The sequence below is a fragment of the Lampetra fluviatilis genome, chromosome 44 (genome assembly GCF_964198595.1).
Source record: "Lampetra fluviatilis chromosome 44, kcLamFluv1.1, whole genome shotgun sequence".
Classification (NCBI taxonomy): domain Eukaryota; kingdom Metazoa; phylum Chordata; class Hyperoartia; order Petromyzontiformes; family Petromyzontidae; genus Lampetra; species Lampetra fluviatilis.
This window is the reverse complement of record NC_136318.1, coordinates 5,918,450-5,940,391: the sequence shown is the minus strand read 5'-3', so window position 1 is coordinate 5,940,391 and position 21,942 is coordinate 5,918,450. Positions and strand designations below refer to the sequence as shown.

Here is a 21,942-nt window from a genome sequence, read left to right as displayed (position 1 = left end):
GGACGAGTACAACGCCAATGTAACATAGGCCGGGGGTTCACACCCGGAGCGATCAGCTTCGCGAATCAGATCAGCAGCTGCTCGAAACATCGCAACGTTAAATTGCCCGCGACTGCTTTGTCCACTTCTGAGCAATGAGTTGCTCAGAAGTGGACAAGGATGTGTGAGTGGGTGTGGCTACATAGTACGGCCCTGCCCCTTGTCTGGTGACCCCCCCTCCCACCCACCCGACCCTGGTCAAGATCGTTAAAGTTATGAACTGGTAACGCTCTGCACAGTTGCCTTAGATTCCGAGGCGCGGGAAATCCGAGCGGGAAGGCTCGACGAGTGGGTGATTGTGCGCGGAGGAGGCCATCTCCACTGTGAGCAACCGGATGAGAAACCTCGCAACTGGCAACAGAGACGCAATTCCGTTGCGCGCAGCCAAGTTGCGTGCAACCGATTGCGCAGGCGCCGAGGACGCGGCTTAGCACCGGCCTTCCGCGACTTCCTCTTGCCAGGCGTGCCGACCATAATGACGGCGATGACGATGACAACAGTCGTGAAGTATTATGACATTACCAATGTCAAATATTAAGGTGCTCATCGCGCTCATAATTCTAACCCTGACGACGACGACGACTTAACTAACACCGCCGCCCCCCCCCTGATCACTTCTTCTGCTGACCGTGTCGCCCTGCGCGGTTGACGGCCGATGGCGGCGGTGGCCGGAACGTGGTGAGGCCGGGGGATACGGTGGCGGGGCTGTGGCCGGCGCCTTCGGCCGCCGCGGGGGACAAGGGGAGGGTGTCCTGCACCACGTCCGGCACGGCGAGCGCCGGCGGGAGGACTTGAGCGGAGCGCGGCGTCACCCAACGCTGGCGGTGGAGCGCGGCGTTGGAGGCGGAGGAGCCGGCGTGCGGACGGAAATCCCGCTTGTCCTAACGGGGGAGGAGGAGGAGGGGCAAATTGACAATGGGTTTCACGAGAGTGGTGGCTGTTGATCATTTTGGGATGGTGGCCCCCCCCCCCGCCCTGCCCCCACCCGGCCCCCCCCCCCCCGCCCCGCCGTGGCCCACTCCGCCCCTCCCCAAAATTTTACCCGGTAGGGCCCACTGAGCAAATATAGCTCCGTTTCAGAAGCGACCTGGCCACAAATGATAGCACAACGAAGTGGCTTATCGCATGGAAACATACTCTTAAGACGCGTGTTGTTGATTCTAAATGTGGAGGGACCCAGAGAAAAATCGCACGCGACCACGGGGAGACAGAGACATGCAAGCTCGAAATATCACGGTTGGGATCAAACGACCAACTGCATACCAAGCGGCACCTAATTAAGACCCGTGGTCTGTGACCACCCCACCACCCCCCCCTAGATTCAGAAACTGAATTTTACGTCGTGCGATCGAATCCAGATAAGACACGGATTCGATTCCAGGATTTCAGCATCCTGGTAACATTGGGATGAGTACTCCCACAGAGATACGTCAACACACACCACATTCGGATTAGCCAGTCATTCTTTCCATCATTTTCAATAATCAGAATCTCTGACCACGACTCCACTCACCTTGGCGTCAGGGTTGGCCACTGCCGGCTGCCCCGAAGTGACGGAACGGATTCCTCCGCCCGGCGACTTGGACTCCGGCTGGACCTCAGCATTACCGAATCCGGACTTGCCCTTCCGAGTCTCCGGACTGCTTTTATTCCAGTCCGGGGAAGAAGAGGCGCTGTGTTTATTATCGTCCCTGTAAAAAAAAAAAAACCCACATTACTTTCACGGTCATCACAATTAGCAGGTAGTCGGTATGTCGTTCCGTGGCCAAGCCGTGGCAAGCCGCGGGCAGGCTGCGGCGGGTTCGTTCGATGGTATCCGGCTGCGGCGAGTACATTGCGTGGCAGGCAGGCGGCGGCCACACGGCACGCAGGAAAGCGAGCGATGGAATTCCGCGTCGGGGGGCGTGCCAAGCCACGGCAGGCTCTGGGCGGGCACGCCGGGTGGGTGCCGGGTTGCGGGCGGCGACCCCCGCACCCCACTGCGAGCCGTGGGCGCTCGCCGGGCTCACCACGGCTCGACGTGGCCGGGGAGCTGCAGGTAGTCGTGCGGTACGGCGCCGATGCGGTCGCCCGAGCGCGCCTCCCACCACTCGGCGGAGGTGCGACGGAGCAGCTCCAGCTTGTCGCCCACGCGAAACCCGAGCTCCCGCTCGGAGCGAGCTGCGTAGTCGTAGCACGCCACCGCCACGCACGGGCACGGGTCTAGAGATGGGGGGAGGGAGAACGTACGCAGCACGTACTCACGTGAGCGAGCGTGTGGGCAAACGGGCACACGGACACATGTGCACACATACACGGGTGGGCGAGTATTTACACTAGGAGACATCTCCTTTACCAGTGGCGAAATAGAGTAATAGGTTTTTACCCTTTCAACTGGTACAAAAACGGACACCTTTATTGAGCTCTCAATACTCTGATAGTGCGCTGTTTTTTGAGTTGTACGCCTTTTAGCGTCATCTGGTCCAACACCAATGGAGACTAGGCTCTAAGAAAAGCTGTCTCGAGTGTGGACCAATCAACTTCAAGGACAGTGCATATCATTATCATCATCAGAGTTGTTTCCTTTTGTTTGCATTTTGACTGCTTGTGTTGTGGTTATTGCAAACATGATGCCTTGTATAAAGGTGTCAGTTTTTGTACCAGTTTAAAGGGTAAAAACCTATCACTAGGTGGGCAAGTGTTACGTTTGAGTTACAAATGCACACACATGCACAGACCACACATGGATATGCGTGTGTCCACAGTCAGCAAACGTGTGGTAATAATGAAGATGAGTTGAAGGGGTGAAAAGGTGAGGTGGCAAGGGAAGGAGGTGACGGGGGCGATGAGGTGACGACGGACGCTCACCATCGTCTACGGAGATCTCCTCTTGCGACGTCCCGTCGTCGCAACGTAAACCCTCAGCCGACGAGGAGTCACTGTCGCACATCGACACAAAGTCATCGTCATTGCCGTCATCACTGCTGTAGGCAAGTGCATCGCCAACAAGCGCTACCCTCGCCACCACCAAAGACAAATATCCCTGGTATAGCCTCAACAGAATGTCGGGGCAAGTGCTGTTTGCGAGCGCCTATGAAGGCCGGCACGGCACACGAGTGGGTGTGTGGCCAGCACCACGCCCGGTCACGTTTGTCTCTCCAGTGACGATGTTTACACGCCGCACCAGGTACTCATTTGAGGCCGAGTCGTCCTAGGGGAGGCCCATGACCGGTTCAGATAATCGCCACCGGTGTTGGCCGTGAGCGGGAATCGAACTCGGGTCGCCAGGTTCGTAGCGCAGCGTAGCGCTAACCGCTACACCAACCGCTCCAACCACCACCAGCACCACCGCCGCCCACCACTGCCGCCCATCACCGCCGCAACCACCGCCGCAACCACCGCCGCAACCACCGCCGCAACCACCGCCGCAACCACCGCCACAACCACCGCCGCAACCACCGCCGCAACCACCGCCACAACCACCGCCGCAACCACCGCCGCAACCACCGCCACAACCACCACCGCCGTTCTCCGCACCACATCTCGTCGTCGTCCTCGTTGTCGGGCGCCAGGACGGGCCGGTAGATGGGGCCCGGGAGCTCTCGCGGTGACGGGAAGAGCGCGTGGGCCTCCACCAGGATGAGCTTCACCAGCTCGATGGAGCCGCCCTGGCACATCACCTGGTCGAACTCGGGTGGCACGGGTGCCAGCGTTGGTCCGAAGCACACCGCCAGGTTGTAGCTGTCCATCATGTTCTCATCACGGAAGCCCGACAGGCTGTAGGGCAAGACACGGGGAGGGAGACGCGGGGAGGGAGACGCGGGGAGGGAGACACGGGGAGGGAGACGCGGGGAGGGAGACGCGGGGAGGGAGGCGCGGGCAGGGAGACGCGGGCAGGGAGACGCGGGGAGGGAGACGCGGGGAGGGAGGCGCGGGGAGGGAGACACGGGGAGGGAGACGCGGGGAGGCAGACGCGGGGAGGGAGACACGGGGAGGGAGACACGGGGAGGGAGGAGACGTGGGAGAAGTGGGAGATATCGGGAGGGATGGGAGATATGAGCAGCACACTGCCAGGTTGTAGTTATTCACATTAGATGTTGTTGTAAGATATAAAAAATAGAAACGGATTGTAGTTTTGCTATCAAAGTGTCAAGTGCTCCCCTGCGCCAGTCTGGCTCAACTGTAAACATTTCATAACCGCTTTTGTTTAAACATTGCACACAGCTCATTGTAAAAGTGCAACATTCCAACCGACCTATTAATCACCTGTCAGAATCAACTGACGAGTGTTTTTTAACGTTCTATTAGCCTCCTGTCATAGGAATGTGGAATATCCAGTTCAATCAGGGCAGGCCACCGACAGAGACGAGGACTTAAAACAACGTTCGCTTGAGGATGGAGACACTGTTCCAGCCGACTGGAATAACAAAAAAAAATCACCCAGAATCAGAATATTTATTCGTACTTGATGAATCCGATGAGATATAAAGCTCTTTTTCAGGATTCTGCATCTGTTTCCCAACACGCGTGTTTGTCCTCCGAAGTGTTTCATCGGCGAAATTACGTCAACCGTGGAGATGGAGCGATGAAATCCAGGTGCCCTAGATGGATTGTTCCACTCTGGGCCCGCACAAGGGATTAACAAAGGCTCGGAAAGGTCTTGATCCAGCGGTGAATAGAACATGGACGATGCTGATGACGATGACGACGATCACGATAACGTTGAGGAGGCGGAGACAGTGGAGGACGATAATGACCATGATGATATTGATTTAAAGCTTTCGTGACTGCAGGGATTCAAATTCTTGGTTCTTTCGGTAAAGTCACGTAGAAGGGAAATAATAAAATAATAAAAATATTAAACGATAAAATTATCACGACGTTTCGACTGCAATCATCATCAGGTGTGAAATCCACAGCAAGAAAAAAAATTCACATTTTTATTTTCACATTTTCTTGCTGTGGATTTCACACCTGATGATGATGATTGCTTGTGTTGCAGTCGAAACGTCGTGAGAATTTTATTATTTTATATTTCTATTATTCCCCTTCTACGTGACTTTACCGAAAGAACCAAGAATATAGACCATGATGATATTCAGGAGGTGGCTATAACTGGTATCTTTTGTTAACGTGAAGAGGTAACGGAAGACAACAATCATGGCGATGATGATGAGGATGATGATGCTGATGAGGTGATGACTGTGGCCGTAACTCACTGGTTGAGGAAAGTGAAGAGGTAGCGGAGGACGACGATGACGGGACAAGGGAGCTTGCGGATGAGGTCCCGGAGGTGAGCGATCCTCTTATGATGCTCAGAGATTTCTGGGTAACGAACGCAATCACTGTTAGCGAGCGCCTGTTACCATCGGCATGCTACACAGGTGGTGGTGAGGCAAGACGGTCTTTGTGTAGGTGTGTGTGTTAGTGTGTGTGTGTTATTGTGGCACAGTAGGGGGTACAGGTGGTGCATCGGCCAGTCATCTCACTCAATGGACCCATGGCATCTGGGTGTGTCCCGTGACCTGCCAGCGGGCGTTCGGCACTTGACGTGGCCTTAACGTGCACATAGCCTGGCACAAGCGCCGTGGTGACGTCACCGCCACTTAGTGGCGAATGGCGGTTGTTGTTATTGTGTTGGCATAGTCGGGGTCACATGTGGTGCGTGGGCTAGTAATCTCAGTCAGTGAACCCATGGCACTTGGGTCTGTCCCGTGACCTCCTGCCAGCGGGGATTCTACATTTCACGAGGCCTCAACGTGCACATAGCCTGGCACAAGCGCCGTGGTGGCATCACCGCCACTTATTGGGAAATGTTGTTATTTTGTTGGCATAGTCGGTTGTTGTAGCGTAGCGCTTCACGCGGCGATCCGAGTTCGGTTCCCGCTGACGGCCACCACCAGTGGCGGATGCTTGAACCGGTCCTGGGCCTCCTCTAGGTCGACTCAGACTCAAATGAGTAGCCAGGTGCGGTGTGTAAACATCGCCATGAGGGAGACAAAGGCGGCCGGGCGTGGTGCTGGCCACCCACCGCCTCGTGTGCCGTTCCGGCCTTCGTAGGTGCTCGCTAAAACAGCACTTGCCCCAACAGTCTGTTGAGGCTACAGGAGGAATATTTGTCTGTCAAGACAACGATCCCTCATGTAGCCCACACATTCCGTTTGGGGCAAGGTTCAAACGTCACTCGCCACTGACTCTCACAGAGTGTGGCCGAAAATCAAACCCAGGTCACCGCATTCGTCGAGCAGCCCATTCACAACCGCTATGCCACCACTCCACACAGAACCACTTCGGAACCTCCCCTAGGTCGGCTCAGCCTGAAACGAGTACCGGTGCGGTGTGTGGGATGACACAGGCGGCCGGGCGTAGTGCTGGCTGCATCACCCCCCCCCGCGCCCCTCATGCGCCGTGCGGGCCTTCACGTGTGCTTGATAACGGCACTTGCCACGATGGTTAAACGCTATACGGGGGATATGTTGTGTGCGCGTGTGCGTGTCTTACTGATGCAATCCAGGAAGTCTTGGTACATGTGCGAGGGGAAGAGAGGCTTCTCCAGGCCCCGGAAGTAAGCCTTGAGCACGCCAGCCACGCTGTCTATTGTCCGCCCGTCGTCATCGTCATCCAACGGGTCCTCACCTGGTGAGCGGAATCAGCCACGAAACCACCATCAGCATCTTCTTGGTTCTTTCGGTAAAGTCACGTAGAATGGAAATAATAAAATAATAAAAATAAAACGTAATAAAATCATTCTGTCGACAGACCTGTTTATCCACCTGAGGACGGCTGCTTGCGTTGTGGCCGAAACGTCGTGAGAATTATTTGATTATGTTTCATTATTTTATTATTTCCATTCTACGTGACTTCACCGAAAGAACCAAGAAGATGAATCCCTGCAGTCACGAAAGCTTTAAATCGCCATCAGCATGTGTGACATATGACGTCAAGCCCCCCCCCCCCCCCCCCCGATAACTGGGATCAACCACGATGACCAGAAGAATAAACCACGAAACCACCAGGAACACGCGATAACCGGAATCAACCCAAATAACCGACATCGAACGAGAAACCCACCATCAATACGTGATATGTAACGTCAACCCCCATAACCGCAATGAACCCCGAAAACCAACATAGAATTATGAAGCCACCATCATCAGCATGCGTGGAACGCCATCAGCCCCGATTCCGGCCATCCACGGCAATGATCGACATTTCCTCAATCCTATCAACCACCAGCCCCGGATAACCGCCACCAACCCCAAAAGAACCGAAATCAACCCTCAATGATCGCCATCCCACAATCCCTTCTCCCACCATCCACAACGTCGATCGACCCCGATATCCGGATGGTGGCGCTGCATGTCGCACCTCTCTCGAACGCCGATTTGATTTCGGTCATCTGTGTCAGCGATCCCGATATGCGGAAGATTCCCTCGTGGTGGAGCCCTGCGGAGTCAGAATCGTGAGCGTTAGAACGAGCGTGCGAGCTCTCGCACAACCATCACGTCACCGCTACACCACTCTACCGCCGTTACAGCAATCACACCACCGTTACACCATCTTAATACCACTCACCCCACCTAAACACCACTCACACCGCAACTACCCACACACAACACTGTTACACCATCGTGATGACACTCACTCCACCGTTAGACCACTCATGCCACCGTTACAGCAATCACACCACCGTTACAGCAATCACACTACCGTTACACCATCTTAATACCACTCACCCCACCTTAACACCACTCACACCGCAACTACCCACACACAACACCGTTACACCATCGTGATGACACTCACTCCACCGTTAGATCACTCACACCACCGTTACAGCAATCACACCACCGTTACACCATCTTAATACCACTCACTCCACCTTAACACCATTTACTCCACCGTTACACCACTCACACCACCGCTACACCACTCACACCGCAACTACACCACTCACACCACCGCTACACCATCGTGATAACACTCACCCCACCTTAACACCATTCACTCCACAGTTACACCACTCACACCACTGTTACACCATCGTGATAACACTCACTCCACCTTTACACCACTCACACCGCAACTACACCACTCACACCACCGTTACACCATCGTGATAACACGCACTCCACCGTTACACCACTCACTCCACCGTTACACCATCTTAATACCACTCACCCCACCTTAACACCACTCACACCGCGACTACACCACTCACACCACCGTTACAGCAATCACACCACCCCGAACCCACTCACACCACCATGATAACCCCGTCAATCCGTGGTGAGGTATACGGCGTGGTGTCGTACCGTGCAGATTGATGTAGCGTACACAGCTCTCGACCACCATGGGCACAGGCTTGTTAGACTCCTGGTGAAAACAAAGTTCAAAGTTCATTTATTAGGGATAGCCCTGTGAGCCATTCGGCTCTTGAATCGGGTGCAACCGCAACAAACAAAAAACAAAAACATGAACAAGAAAACATCTTAAAGTGAATATGTGACTGAGTGCAAACAGAAAATCCAAGAAAAGACAGCAAAATATTGCAGAAAAAGCACCGTACACCAACGCTGTGCAAAAATCCCAGTGGGATGCAAGTCAAACAACAACAACCACAAGACAACTTAGATTAAGGCCATCAGTCTAACTCCGTACTACAACAAACAAACATGGCCAAACCAAAACACTTTTCAAAAATCACCAAAATAAAGCCATAAAAGGAATGAAACAGTGATCATAGGAACTGTGACCGAATTTTCACAATAAACGACATCAACAACATGTACCACCAAAACCCTGCAGCCACAGCTGGCTGCATGAGTCACTCCACAACAGCAGGAGCATCAGTCGGAGTATCAACATTTTTCAATGCACCTTTAAGATCAGCACACTAAATCAAAACACAGATCATACTTTGCATACTTTGGGAAGACACCAATTCATATAAACACCGACTGCTGCACGCAAGAACACGTGACAATTCGCAATGATTCTCGTTACACTTGTTTACCCGTGACAGCCTCACTTTTCAGGAGGCTCCTGTCTGTGCCAATATTCCCCCCCCCCCCATCCCAAGCTCTGCGGACCTCTACATATGAAGGTGTTATCGGCCAATTAACGAGGATTTACTTGCCCCAACAGCCCTGGGGCAATAAATCTCGATTGGAAACGAATTTCAGGACGACTTTTTGCGTCCAGTTTGTCGTCCTTCCCCCGCACCTCCGATCAGCACGTTTGGCTACGTACGGTGCGAAAGAAGTTCAACGTACACACACACCTTCTTGGTTCTTTCGGTAAAGTCACGTAGAAGGGAAATAATAAAATAATAAAAATAAAACATAATAAAATACAATTCTCACGACGTTTCGGCCACAACGCAAGCAGCCGTCCTCAGGTGAAAACCAGGTCTGTCGAGGCGACAACATTCAGACGCTGTCTCCCCGACAGACCTGGTTTTCACCTGAGGACGGCTGCTTGCGTAGCTTGCGTTGTGGCCGAAACGTCGTGAGAATTATTTTATTACGTTTTATTTTCATTATTTTATTATTTCCCTTCTACGTGATGACTTTACCGAAAGAACCAAGAAGATGAATCCCTGCAGTCACGAAAGAAGCTTTAAATCGGTACATCCATACGTCAACGCGGCAGATCCGTGTTCGAGGCGAGCAAGGTCTCCCCCCTCACCTTGATGTACGTCTCGAGGTCTCCGTTAAACAGCTTCACGGCCACCCGCGAAGCTGGCCGGTGCCTCCGGATCTTCTGCGGCTTTGGCGGGATGGACGGAGGCCTGAACCGGCGATGGCAAGCGAGGGCAACGTCACACACGTGCGCACAGATTGTTGCAACTTTCCCAGCGTGCCTGTGGCCGCGAGGTGCCGTTCGTGCCACCGCGCACAGAATCAGAATATCTTCTTGGTTCTTTCGGTAAAGTCACGTAGAAGGGAAGTAATAAAATAATAAATAATAAAACATAATAAAATAATTCTCACGACGTTTCGGCCGCAGCCGTCCTGCTTGCGTTGTGGCCGAAACGTCGTGAGAATTATTTTATTATGTTTTATTATTTTATTACTTCCCTTCTACGTGACTTTACCGAAAGAACCAAGAAGATGAATCCCTGCAGTCACGAAAGCTTTAAATCGAATTAGAATCAGAATGGTTCTTTATTCTTAGGGAATCCGATGAGCCGTGAAGCTCTTTCTCACACGTGTTCAGTAGGGGCACGGGGTCAGAATGGTTACAACAACAACAAGCAAAACACGATAGGAGTGCAAAGTACAGGAAGGATAAACCAATCACACAAAAAAGCGGAGCTATAGTTTTAATTTTACGAGGTAAAACCAACTGAGCTATTAGCTTGTTTTTCAGAAGCGACCCGGCCACATACGATAGCTCAATGAAGTGGATTCTCATTTGGAAATTGCCAGCAGCCAAAAACTCTGAACGCATGTCGATTGTAAATGTGGAGGGAAAAATCCGCGTGGCTACGGGGAGAGAGGACACTCAAACCAGGCGAGGTAGTTAACATTTCACGGCACTTGACCCAAGGCCACACGGGTGGGGGGGGGGCGATCCTTTGTGAGCGATTGGATGCCATGTGCAGAACATTTGAGAAAGCGAGCGACTGAAAGGCACAGTTGGACAGTACAAACCTTGATCCGGAGTTTTCATTTTCCTTACCTGCGGGTAAAATAAATCGCACAAAAACACACACACAAACGTTAGCCCATCCAGCAGCGGATCGGTCTGCGGGCATCAGCGGCGCAGCAATTCACCATGCTCGGCGATTCAGGGCGGGCGATTCAATGTAACAGCAGCAGGCCGACACAGCAGCAGGCTGGTGATGATGATGAGAGAGAGACACGCAAACTCCAAATATACAGCAGCAGCAGGCGTCAGAGTCGAGATCGAACCCACGACCTCCTGTACACCAGGCGAGGTAGTTAACATCTCCTAGCCACTGTGATGATGATGATGATGAGAGAGACACGCAAACTCCAAATACGCAGCAGCAGGCGTCAGGGTCGGGATGGAACCCACGACCTCCTGTACACCAGGCGAGGTAGTTAACATCTCATAGCCACCTTGGCGCCCCAAAAACGGTGTCCTGCTAACCATTACACCTCATTCACGTGCTACGAAGAAGGGCCATTTGGCCAAAACGTCACCGACTATATATTTTTCCTTTTAAGGCCACGCACATAGTGTCATGGACAAATGTGTTGAGTTTTTTTGTTTGTTAATTACAACTTAATATCCATCGTGAGCTCCCCTGCCCCCAACTCAAGAACTCAACAAGAGCCCCCACACAAATCATTGCCTCATTGCTTCCCCCCCACCCCCCCTTCCACTTCCCTTTGCCACATTTGCATTCGTGTCATAAACGCTTCTGTTTTTCGATTTTAGATGCATTTTTTTTTCGCACAGAGGCCGAAGTCAGCGGCTTATAGCTTGGACGTCACGAGCGCCGGCCAAAGCTGCAGGAAACACTGATTGCTCGTAGAACGGCGGCGATAAAAGAAATATTAAAACGATCGAGATTTTATGGCAAAGGACACAGAAAAATCTCACCCAAACCCAACCCATTCTCTGCTGATTTTGTGCAGCGATAGCTAAACAAAAACACGAGGAAGTGAAAGGGGGGAAATAATTAAATTAATCTTGCACGAAAAAGCGGAAGGAAGCGAGAGACATGTTTTGAAAGAGGAAAGGTTACGGTGGGAAAAAGTGAGGCCGTGGCAATGAATGTGGCGGACTGCCCGCAGGGTGACGAGTCTACGCAAGACAGTTATACGATGCAATGCGGAGTTGTACAGCGTACAAACGTGCAGAAACAGCGTAAACAGAACGTGCAGGCTTTCGCGACTGACATACCATTCATGATAAAAAATGTTGGGTCAGAACGCGCGAGTAAAAATGTGTGTCGTATACCCTCATAATCCGGCACAGCCAATTAATAAAGTCGTCACGTGATGAACAAACGTGCAAACGTACGACCGCTTCAGACCGCCGGTGATGTGGGAGGGCAATTCCACACCGCTGAACAATTGGGAACGACGCTTCGCTGGTAGCACGCATTTATTTTAAATCGGGGGGAAAAGAAAGAGGCATGAAGGATCTAACATTTTTAGATCACCCCGGCAGGGTGGTGGTGCAGTGGCAACTCGTGTCCGTGTTTGACTTCCGACCCGGGGTTTGTATGGGCCACCACTTTTTCCGCGTGGGGTTTTCTCTGGGTTCCCCGGTTTCGTCCCACAGCTAAAAAAAAAACCCCATGCCATTGGCCAGACGAAAAATCAGTTTAGCACGTGACCAAATTTATCCATGAGAGGTTTTTTTGGTTAGATCGCGTAAATATAAATGTTGTTAAACCCGCCACCACACGACACAGCCAATACCTACGATAATCGCCCAGGAATGTCTGTCCTTAACACGCGTGACGTCCCGCGTGGTGGTGACAGGTTTCACAACACACATTTATATTTACGTCATCTAAGCCAAAAAAAACCTCTATTATGGATTAATCAGCAAATTACTCAATTGAGATTACACACACACAGCAACATTGCCCCCCTTTACTGCAAAAACACTTGGCAGGACCCTCCTGAACAAAGATCTCGAGACCCAGCGAGGCTTTGCTGGGTAAATAAGCATTGTAGTGGTAGTAATAATAGTAATGTTATCTATAAGAGGTTTTTTTGGGGGTTAGATCGTGTAAATATAAATGTGTCGCTAAACCCGCCACCACCACCGGGCACAGCCAATTAGTAAGGTTTGTCACGTGATCAAAAAGTGGCAATTATTTACTATTCATGGTTCTTTCGGTAAAGTCACGTAGAAGGGAAATAATAAAAAAATTTAAATAAAACATAATAAAATTCTCACGACGTTTCGGCCACAAAGCAAGCAGCCGTCCTCAGGTGAATAAACAGAGCTGTCTCTCTGTGGCCGAAACGTCGTGAGAATTCTATTTTATTATGTTTTATTTTTATTATTTTATGATTTCCCTTCAACGTGACTTTACCGAAAGAACCAACAATATGAATCCCTGCAGTCACGAAAGCTTTAAATAAAACTTCTTTACAAGTTCAGCACACCGGTGTGTTGGAGAGTAAACCCACGACATTTACAATTCGGGCGCCGTGACGTTTCGCCGCTAATTACAACGGGCATCATCAGGCCACAGCCAGAGTTGTGGACAAATCCTCCTCCTGTTTCGGTCTTCAAGAGGGATAAGCGTGATGTCATCACTTGTTGTGAGCCAATCAGGTGCGAGGACCAGAGGAGGGGGGGGGAGGGGTTAATTTATACTGGTAGAAACGAAGTGGACCAGACCACCAATAAATTAATGTGTCCGTCCGTCCGTCCGTCCGACTGTCCGTCTGTCCGACAAGATGGCCGCCCGCTCCCCCTGCGATCCGTGAACTAAATGAACTAAACAAGATGGCCGTCGCATCCGGCGCAGCCAATGACATCGCCTGTTGCAATCCTTGCTCTGTGGGCGCGCGAGTCAGTGGGGAGGGGGGTGTGGACGTCATCGCTCACCCCCCATGCACAAATCATTTTCTTTTTAACTCCTCTATACTCGGTCGATATCCCTGTACCGGTATTAGTATTATTCCTACCAGCCCACCCCGCAGGGTCCTGTTTCATATGAATGACAATGGAAATATCTATTATTGGTTTGATTATTCACAGTTAATAAATCCCCAAGGCAAGCTTGTGGTGTGAGGAAGAAGGGGTAAATGTGGGCGGTGGGTGCCGAGCCAAAGCGTACCCTTGCCGAGCGCGCGACTCATCAGCCCGTGCTTTGCCTCCAGTTTCGTAATGATGCCGTTCATTTCCATAAAACTCTGCAGCTTCTGCGGGGTACAAACATCATGGTCGTAAAGTACAACGGTGCCGATGGTGATAGTGGCGATGAGGGTGGTGATGAATGTGGAAGCGATGAGTGTGGTAATGATAGTGGTGATTATGATGATTCGTAATCAACGTTTTTGGGTTTAGTTCGCGTTATTTATAAATGTGTCGTAACCCTCCACCACCCGACACGGCCAATCAGCAAAAAAGTGTCACGTTGACAAAAGACAAAATAGTTCACTGCTTTAGCCCACCGGTGTGTTGAAGCGTGAAACCACAACATTTACAATTTTTGAGTATGACGTTTCGCTGGTAATTGCATCGCAAAAGCCTACGTGTTAAACTGATTATGATGATGTTGGCAACATTGAATGTCGTGGCGATAATGAAAATGGTCGTGGCAATGAAGGTGGAAATGGTGACGGCGGTGACGTTGGTGATGGTGGTGAAATTTTGAGCAAAAAATATCTCATTTACAAGCAAAACTCCATTCCGTGTCTCCACAAATGTAGTCCATCGGCCTATCGACCTCCCTTGCCTCACCACATCAACAGGCAGGCTTGTCAAATTCTACATTTGAAGCTTTCGTGACTGCAAGGATTCACACTCTTAGGTTTTTTCGGTAAAGTCACGTAGGTAAAAAATGAAAACATTTATAAAAGTAAAATAAAAAATCACGACGTTTCAGAGGCAACACAAGCTTCCGTCTTCAGGTGGAACCGTCACAGCACGCTTGCTGTATCAAGCAATGATGATGGAAGGCTTGTCAAACAAATACGGCTGCTGGTGCTGCTGCTGCTGCTGCCGGGTGACCAGATGTTCATGGCGTGTGTGCATCTCAATTCCAGGGGAGTGGTGGTGGTGGGGGGGTGTCATTTCGTTGCCCGTCAGACTGCACTCACGTCGACGTAGAAGTTCTCCATATCGATCTGCTGCTTGCGCCGAGCGATGAGCGGCAGAGGCGAGGGCGACGCCGGAGCCTGCGGGGTCCTCCCCCCCCCGCCCTCGCCCACGTCTCCACCATCTGGGTCCGTGCCCCTGGGCGTCTGCTCGCCCACCCGGAACAGCCGCGCCATGTCGTAGTCCTCCTCGTTGATGAGGAATTCCTTGAGAGACTTCAGAGTGGCGTCCATCGTCTTCTTCACCTGCGCGCAGACGGGATATCGCGACGGCCGGTGATGGTGGCGATGGTGGTGGTGATAGTAGTTCAAGTTCATTTCAAGTTCATTTATTAGGTATAGCCCTGTGAGCCATTCGGCTCTTGAATCGGGTGCAACCGCAACAAACAAAAAACATGAACAAAAAACATCTTAAAGTGAATATGTGACTAAGTGCAAACAGAAAATCCGAGAAAAGACAGCAAAATATTGCAGAAAAAACACCGTACACCAACGCTGTGTGCAAAAATCCCAGTGGGATGCAAGTCAAACAACAACAACAGTGGTGGTGATAGTAGTGGTGGTGGTGATGATGGTAGTGGTGGTAGCGATGGTGGTGGCGATGATGACGGCGGTGGTGGTAATGATGCCAGTGGTGGTGATAATGATGATGGAAGTGGTGGTGATGGTGTTAGTGGTGATGATGATGATGATCGTGGTGTTGGTGACAATCACGACTCAGACACTATGAAGACATCGATGAACACAACCGCTCATTCCCACCTCTTCACACTCGAGTTTATTTTTCCCGAGTTTTGCCCTGACACTGTGGAATCGTGAGTCAAGGTCTTGATGCAGGCGATCCTGAGCGGTGATTTGAGAAACCTGTAACAGACACAGCCATGCAGACAAGGCACACAAAACAAAGACACACGCAAGTCAAACCTCCCAAGACGCAACAAAAACAACAGCCGCCATTCGCCACTAAATGGCGGTAACGTCACCAAAGGGCCTATAGGTCACAATTACATTGTATACGTCACAATTGCATTGTATACGTCACAATTACATTGTATACGTCACAATTACATTGTATACGTCATCTCATACCATACCCCCTATCACGAGCCCTATGGCTGTCGTCACCTCCACACAACTGACCACCGCTCTCCACGCCGCGTCGTCCCCCATCGCTCCCCGTCGTCGGCCGGCACAACCTCGTCGCCGCCTGCCGTACCTCGTCGCCAGCGTGAGCCAGGAACATGAGCTTGGGTGGCACGGCCTTGTCGAGGCCCGTGGCCGCGAGGAACTCCTTGCGGTCGCTGCGGCTAACGAGGCCGTTCACGGCGAGCTCGACCGTGTCCAGAGCTCTCGCGCGCGAGTCCGTGAGACAGAACTCAGCCGAGAGGTAGCAGCGCAGAGCGCCGTTCAGGCCCTCGTAGAAGCCCACCTCGTTCAGCTGGGGAGGGAGACGACGGCGGTGATTGTGGTGTGAGAGGTGTTCCAATGGTGTGTGTCGTATGGCGTGGTGAATGTGTCGCGCAATAGCAATAACGTCCACAACGTGATGACGACAACGCAGATGATAATGTCAAGATGATATAATCGTCAATAATTATAACATCATCAATGACATCTACGATGATGTTTGATGACGATGACAAATTCAATAACGTCTGCATCGATGATGATCATAACGACGATGTTGATGACGATTTAAATGACGATGTCAACATCTGTCTTGATGCCCAATGATAACGACAATGACGACGACGATGATGGTGTCAACAAATCCTCCGACGGCCACGGCGATGATTATTTACGATGACGATAACACGACCAACGGTTCATTACGCCGACGACACGAACCACAGCTCAGGCAACAGAGTCAGCGTCGATGACGACGATTGTGATGATTGGGTTTTTACCCTTCTATCTGGCAACAAAACTGACACCTTTTTTTTACAAGGAGTCATGTTTGCATAGACCACAATACCGGCAGTCATAATGCAAACAAAAAACACAACTCTGATAATATATGCACTGTCCTTGAAGTTGATTGGTCCACACCCGAGACAGCTTTCCTTAGAGCCTAGTCTCACATGGTGTTGGACCAGATGACGCCAAAAGGCGCACAACTCAAAGACAATGCACCATCAGAGTATGAGAGCTTGGGGCAAGCATTTACACCATTGGAACCTCATTTGCCAGTAAAAATATGATAATTGTTTTTTTACCCTTCTATCTGGCAACAAAACTGACACCTTTTTGACAAGGAGTCATGTTTACATAGACCACAATACCTGCAGTCATAATGCAGTTTTGTTGCCAGATAGAAGGGTAAAAAACCAATTATCATATTTTTACTGGCAAATGAGGCTCCAATGGTGTAGACGACGATTGTGTCGATGATGCCGACGATCGCGTCGATGACGACTACGTTGACAAGGACGTTAGTGGAGTGAGTCTCACGTCAAGGAGACGGTGCAGGTCCAACGTGTAGTACTGCTTGAGTGCCGTTTCCGCCGATCCCAGCGCCAGCAAGTAATCGTTCCGCTGCCTGGCAGTGGCGAGCTTGCTCTGGATGAACTTATCCTGCCACTGCGCACACACACACGGGCCGGCACAGGGCGGACTCAGCGAGCACCGACTGTGGCTGGCAGGGCACACTCAGCAATGTTTTTGGGGAAATCAAATTTTATGAAAATTTTTTTTTATCCAGATTGAAAACTCATTTCTTTAGAGCTGCTTTTGGTGTGTTTAGTTTGTTGTTCTTCCCCCGCACTTCCGATTAGCACGGTGGGCTAAGTAGGGTGCGAAAAAAGTTAAACATACATACATACATACAATCGGCAAACTTCTTGGTTCTTTCGGTAAAGTCACGTAGAATGGAAATAATAAAATAATAAAAATAAAACATAATAAAATAATTCTCACGACGTTTCGGCCACAACGCAAGCAGCCGTCCTCAGGTGAAGAACAGGTCTGTCGAGAAGACAGAGTCTCATTCAGACCTGTTCTTCACCTTAGGACGGCTGCTTGCGTTGTGGCCGAAACGTCGTGAGAATTATTTTATTATGTTTTATTTTTATTATTTGATTATTTCCATTCTACGTCACTTTACCGAAAGAGCCAAGAAGATGAATCCCTGCAGTCACGAAAGAAGCTTTAAATCGAAATCGGCAAACTGTACTAGATAAAAAAAAACGCTGCTGCCAGACCACTCACCCGCACACAGGAGCACGTCACCGCAGCGTGCCGATCACCTCACTGGCGCACAATGCAATCCTGGATCGAATTCACAATCACGCTCAGCGTCTTCAAGATCCTCCAAGCACTCTCCCCTGCCTACTCCTCACCCTCTCATCTCACTCCACTCCTCTCCGCGCGCTCCCCTCTCCAGCAAATCAAGGATTTGTGCCCAAATCCCCCAGTCGGCCTTCGCTCAGTCGGAGGTCGTCCATTCTCCTCTGTTGCATCCACAGTCTGGAAGGCTCTTCCACAAGCCGCCCGTGCTGTGGGCTCCCTGCCCCTGTTCAATCACAGGCTCAATACCTTCCTCCTCTGCCTAAGGCTGACTGCCTCTCTCTCTCTCTCTCCCTCGGACTCACAGAGCCCTGTGACTGACTGCCCCTCTCTCTCTCCCTCGGACTCACAGAGCCCTGTGACTGACTGCCTCTCTCTCTCTCCCATTGACTCACACAGAGCCCTGTGACTGACTGCCCCTCTCTCTCTCCCACTGACTCACACAGATGTGACTCTCTCTCTCCCTCGGACTCACACAGAGCCCTGTGGCTGACTGTCTCTCTCTCCCACTGACTCACAGAGAGCCCTGTGACTGACTGCCCCTCTCTCTCCCTCGGACTCACAGAGCCCTGTGACTGTCTCTCTCTCTCCCTCGGACTCACAGAGCCCTGTGACTGACTGCCCCTCTCTCTCCCTCGGACTCACAGAGCCCTGTGACTGACTGCCCCTCTCTCTTCCACTAACTCACACAGAGCCCTGTGACTTACTACCCCTCTCTCTCTCCCACCGACTCACACAGAGCCCTGTGACTGTCTCTCTCTCTCTCTCCCACCGACTCACACAGAGCCCTGTGACTGTCTCTCTCTCTCTCTCCCACCGACTCACACAGAGCCCTGTGACCGACTGCCCCTCTCTCTCTCCCACTGACTCACACAGAGCCCTGTGACTGTCTCTCTCTCTCCCACCGACTCACACAGAGCCCTGTGACTGTCTCTCTCTCTCTCTCCCACCGACTCACACAGAGCCCTGTGACTGACTGACTCTCTCCCTCCCACTGACTCACACAGAGCCCTGTGACCGACTGCCCCTCTCTCTCTCCCACTGACTCACACAGAGCCCTGTGACTGACTGACTCTCTCCCTCCCACTGACTCACACAGAGCCCTGTGACTGACTGCCCCTCTCTCTCCCACTGACTCACACAGAGCCCTGTGACTGACTCCCTCTCTCTCTCTCTGACTCACACAGAGCCCTGTGACTGACTCCCTCTCTCTCTCCCACAGACTCACACAGAGCCCTGTGACTGACTGCCTCTCTCTCTCTCACTGACTCACACAGAGCCCTGTGACTGACTCCCTCTCTCTCTCCCACTGACTCACACAGAGCCCTGTGACTGACTGCCCCTCTCTCTCTCCCACTGACTCACACAGAGCCCTGTGACTGACTGCCTCTCTCTCCCACTGACTCACACAGAGCCCTGTGACTGACTCCCTCTCTCTCTCCCACTGACTCACACAGAGCCCTGTGACTGACTGCCCCTCTCTCTCTCCCACTGACTCACACAGAGCCCTGTGACTGACTCCCTCTCTCTCTCCCACTGACTCACACAGAGCCCTGTGACTGACTGCCCCTCTCTCTCCCACTGACTCACACAGAGCCCTGTGACTGACTGCCTCTCTCTCCCACTGACTCACACAGAGCCCTGTGACTGACTGCCCCTCTCTCTCTCACTGACTCACACAGAGCCCTGTGACTGACTGCCTCTCTCTCCCACTGACTCACACAAAGCCCTGTGACTGTCTCTCTCTCTCCCACTGACTCACACAGAGCCCTGTGACTGTCTCTCTCTCTCTCCCACTGACTCACACAGAGCCCTGTGACTGACTGACTCTCTCTCTCCCACTGACTCACACAGAGCCCTGTGACTGACTGCCCCTCTCTCTCTCTCACTGACTCACACAGAGCCCTGTGACTGTCTCTCTCTCTCTCTCACTGACTCACACAGAGCCCTGTGACTGTCTCTCTCTCTCCCACTGACTCACACAGAGCCCTGTGACTGACTGCCCCTCTCTCTCTCTCACTGACTCACACAGAGCCCTGTGACTGTCTCTCTCTCTCCTACTGACTCACACAGAGCCCTGTGACTGACTCCCTCTCTCTCTCTCTGACTCACACAGAGCCCTGTGACTGACTCCCTCTCTCTCTCCCACAGACTCACACAGAGCCCTGTGACTGACTGCCTCTCTCTCTCTCACTGACTCACACAGAGCCCTGTGACTGACTCCCTCTCTCTCTCCCACTGACTCACACAGAGCCCTGTGACTGACTGCCCCTCTCTCTCTCCCACTGACTCACACAGAGCCCTGTGACTGACTGCCTCTCTCTCCCACTGACTCACACAGAGCCCTGTGACTGACTCCCTCTCTCTCTCCCACTGACTCACACAGAGCCCTGTGACTGACTGCCCCTCTCTCTCTCCCACTGACTCACACAGAGCCCTGTGACTGACTCCCTCTCTCTCTCCCACTGACTCACACAGAGCCCTGTGACTGACTGCCCCTCTCTCTCCCACTGACTCACACAGAGCCCTGTGACTGACTGCCTCTCTCTCCCACTGACTCACACAGAGCCCTGTGACTGACTGCCCCTCTCTCTCTCACTGACTCACACAGAGCCCTGTGACTGACTGCCTCTCTCTCCCACTGACTCACACAGAGCCCTGTGACTGTCTCTCTCTCTCCCACTGACTCACACAGAGCCCTGTGACTGTCTCTCTCTCTCTCCCACTGACTCACACAGAGCCCTGTGACTGACTGACTCTCTCTCTCCCACTGACTCACACAGAGCCCTGTGACTGACTGCCCCTCTCTCTCTCTCACTGACTCACACAGAGCCCTGTGACTGTCTCTCTCTCTCTCTCACTGACTCACACAGAGCCCTGTGACTGTCTCTCTCTCTCCCACTGACTCACACAGAGCCCTGTGACTGACTGCCCCTCTCTCTCTCTCACTGACTCACACAGAGCCCTGTGACTGTCTCTCTCTCTCCCACTGACTCACACAGAGCCCTGTGACTGACTGCCTCTCTCTCTCCCACGGACTGTATTGTATAGCCATGCTCGCTCTTCCTGTGCAGTGTCTTGATACTGCGGTCGGATTTAATCGCCATTGAAATGTCTCACTTGTACGGAGGTCACAATGCGTGTGATCAAATCGCCCGGAATGCATCCCATCTCATCAGATCTCAGGAGCGAGGCACGCGTGAGCCCCGAAAGTGCAGCAAAATCTATTTGCTGTACTGTACTTCTATGCTCCTGCATATATGCTCTCCCGCATTCATCAACCCACACTGCCGAGCATGGTACAATCATGTACCACCCCCCCCCCCAATCATCTGCCCTGCAAGGCCTCATCCAGATAATGGCTATACATGGCCGTGAGATCACGTGACACCATGGGGATGGAATTTTAAAGAGAAACAAGCACACTGACAACCCCCCCTCCTCACCAACCCTGTGCATTGCAGGCGGTGGCGGAGGGGTCAGGTCGCCCGTTCCCACGGCCACTGGTGAAACGAGACACCTACGACGGAGGGGGTGTGGTGCTTACTCACGTAAGCATGCAATCATTCGCCCATTCACTGACCCTCTCGCTCGCTCACCATATCATTCCTCACACCTCACTCGCACGCACGCACGCACGCTCACTTGATCATTCGCCCATTCACTCACTCACTGGCTCACTTGATCATTCGCCCATTCACCGACCCTCTCACTGGCTCACTATATCATTCCTCCCACCTCACTCGCACGCACGCACGCACGCTCACTTGATCATTCGCCCATTCACTCACTCACTGGCTCACTTGATCATTCGCCCATTCACCGACCCTCTCACTGGCTCACTATATCATTCCTCCCACCTCACTCACTCGCT

The 21,942-nt window shown here is 51.9% G+C and overlaps 1 protein-coding gene across 1 annotated transcript in view; it reads right to left on the bottom strand.

Annotated features, from left to right (window-relative positions):
- Positions 1-234: 234 nt before the first annotated feature.
- The window catches only part of LOC144947334 (SLIT-ROBO Rho GTPase-activating protein 1-like), a 55,330-nt gene continuing 33,622 nt past the window's right edge, over positions 235-21,942 (bottom strand). Inside the window, exons 6-21 of the mRNA XM_078876598.1 lie at positions 17,235-17,363; positions 16,000-16,221; positions 15,546-15,647; positions 14,787-15,029; positions 13,802-13,886; positions 10,677-10,704; positions 9,709-9,811; positions 8,334-8,394; positions 7,387-7,464; positions 6,520-6,654; positions 5,238-5,343; positions 3,556-3,795; positions 2,887-2,957; positions 2,049-2,241; positions 1,553-1,730; positions 235-920 (exon numbers count right to left, since the gene is read on the bottom strand). Of these exons, the coding sequence (XP_078732724.1) occupies positions 651-920; positions 1,553-1,730; positions 2,049-2,241; positions 2,887-2,957; positions 3,556-3,795; positions 5,238-5,343; positions 6,520-6,654; positions 7,387-7,464; positions 8,334-8,394; positions 9,709-9,811; positions 10,677-10,704; positions 13,802-13,886; positions 14,787-15,029; positions 15,546-15,647; positions 16,000-16,221; positions 17,235-17,363 (2,244 nt within the window). The 3' untranslated portion in view covers positions 235-650. The remainder of the gene's footprint in view (positions 921-1,552; positions 1,731-2,048; positions 2,242-2,886; positions 2,958-3,555; positions 3,796-5,237; positions 5,344-6,519; positions 6,655-7,386; positions 7,465-8,333; positions 8,395-9,708; positions 9,812-10,676; positions 10,705-13,801; positions 13,887-14,786; positions 15,030-15,545; positions 15,648-15,999; positions 16,222-17,234; positions 17,364-21,942) is intronic.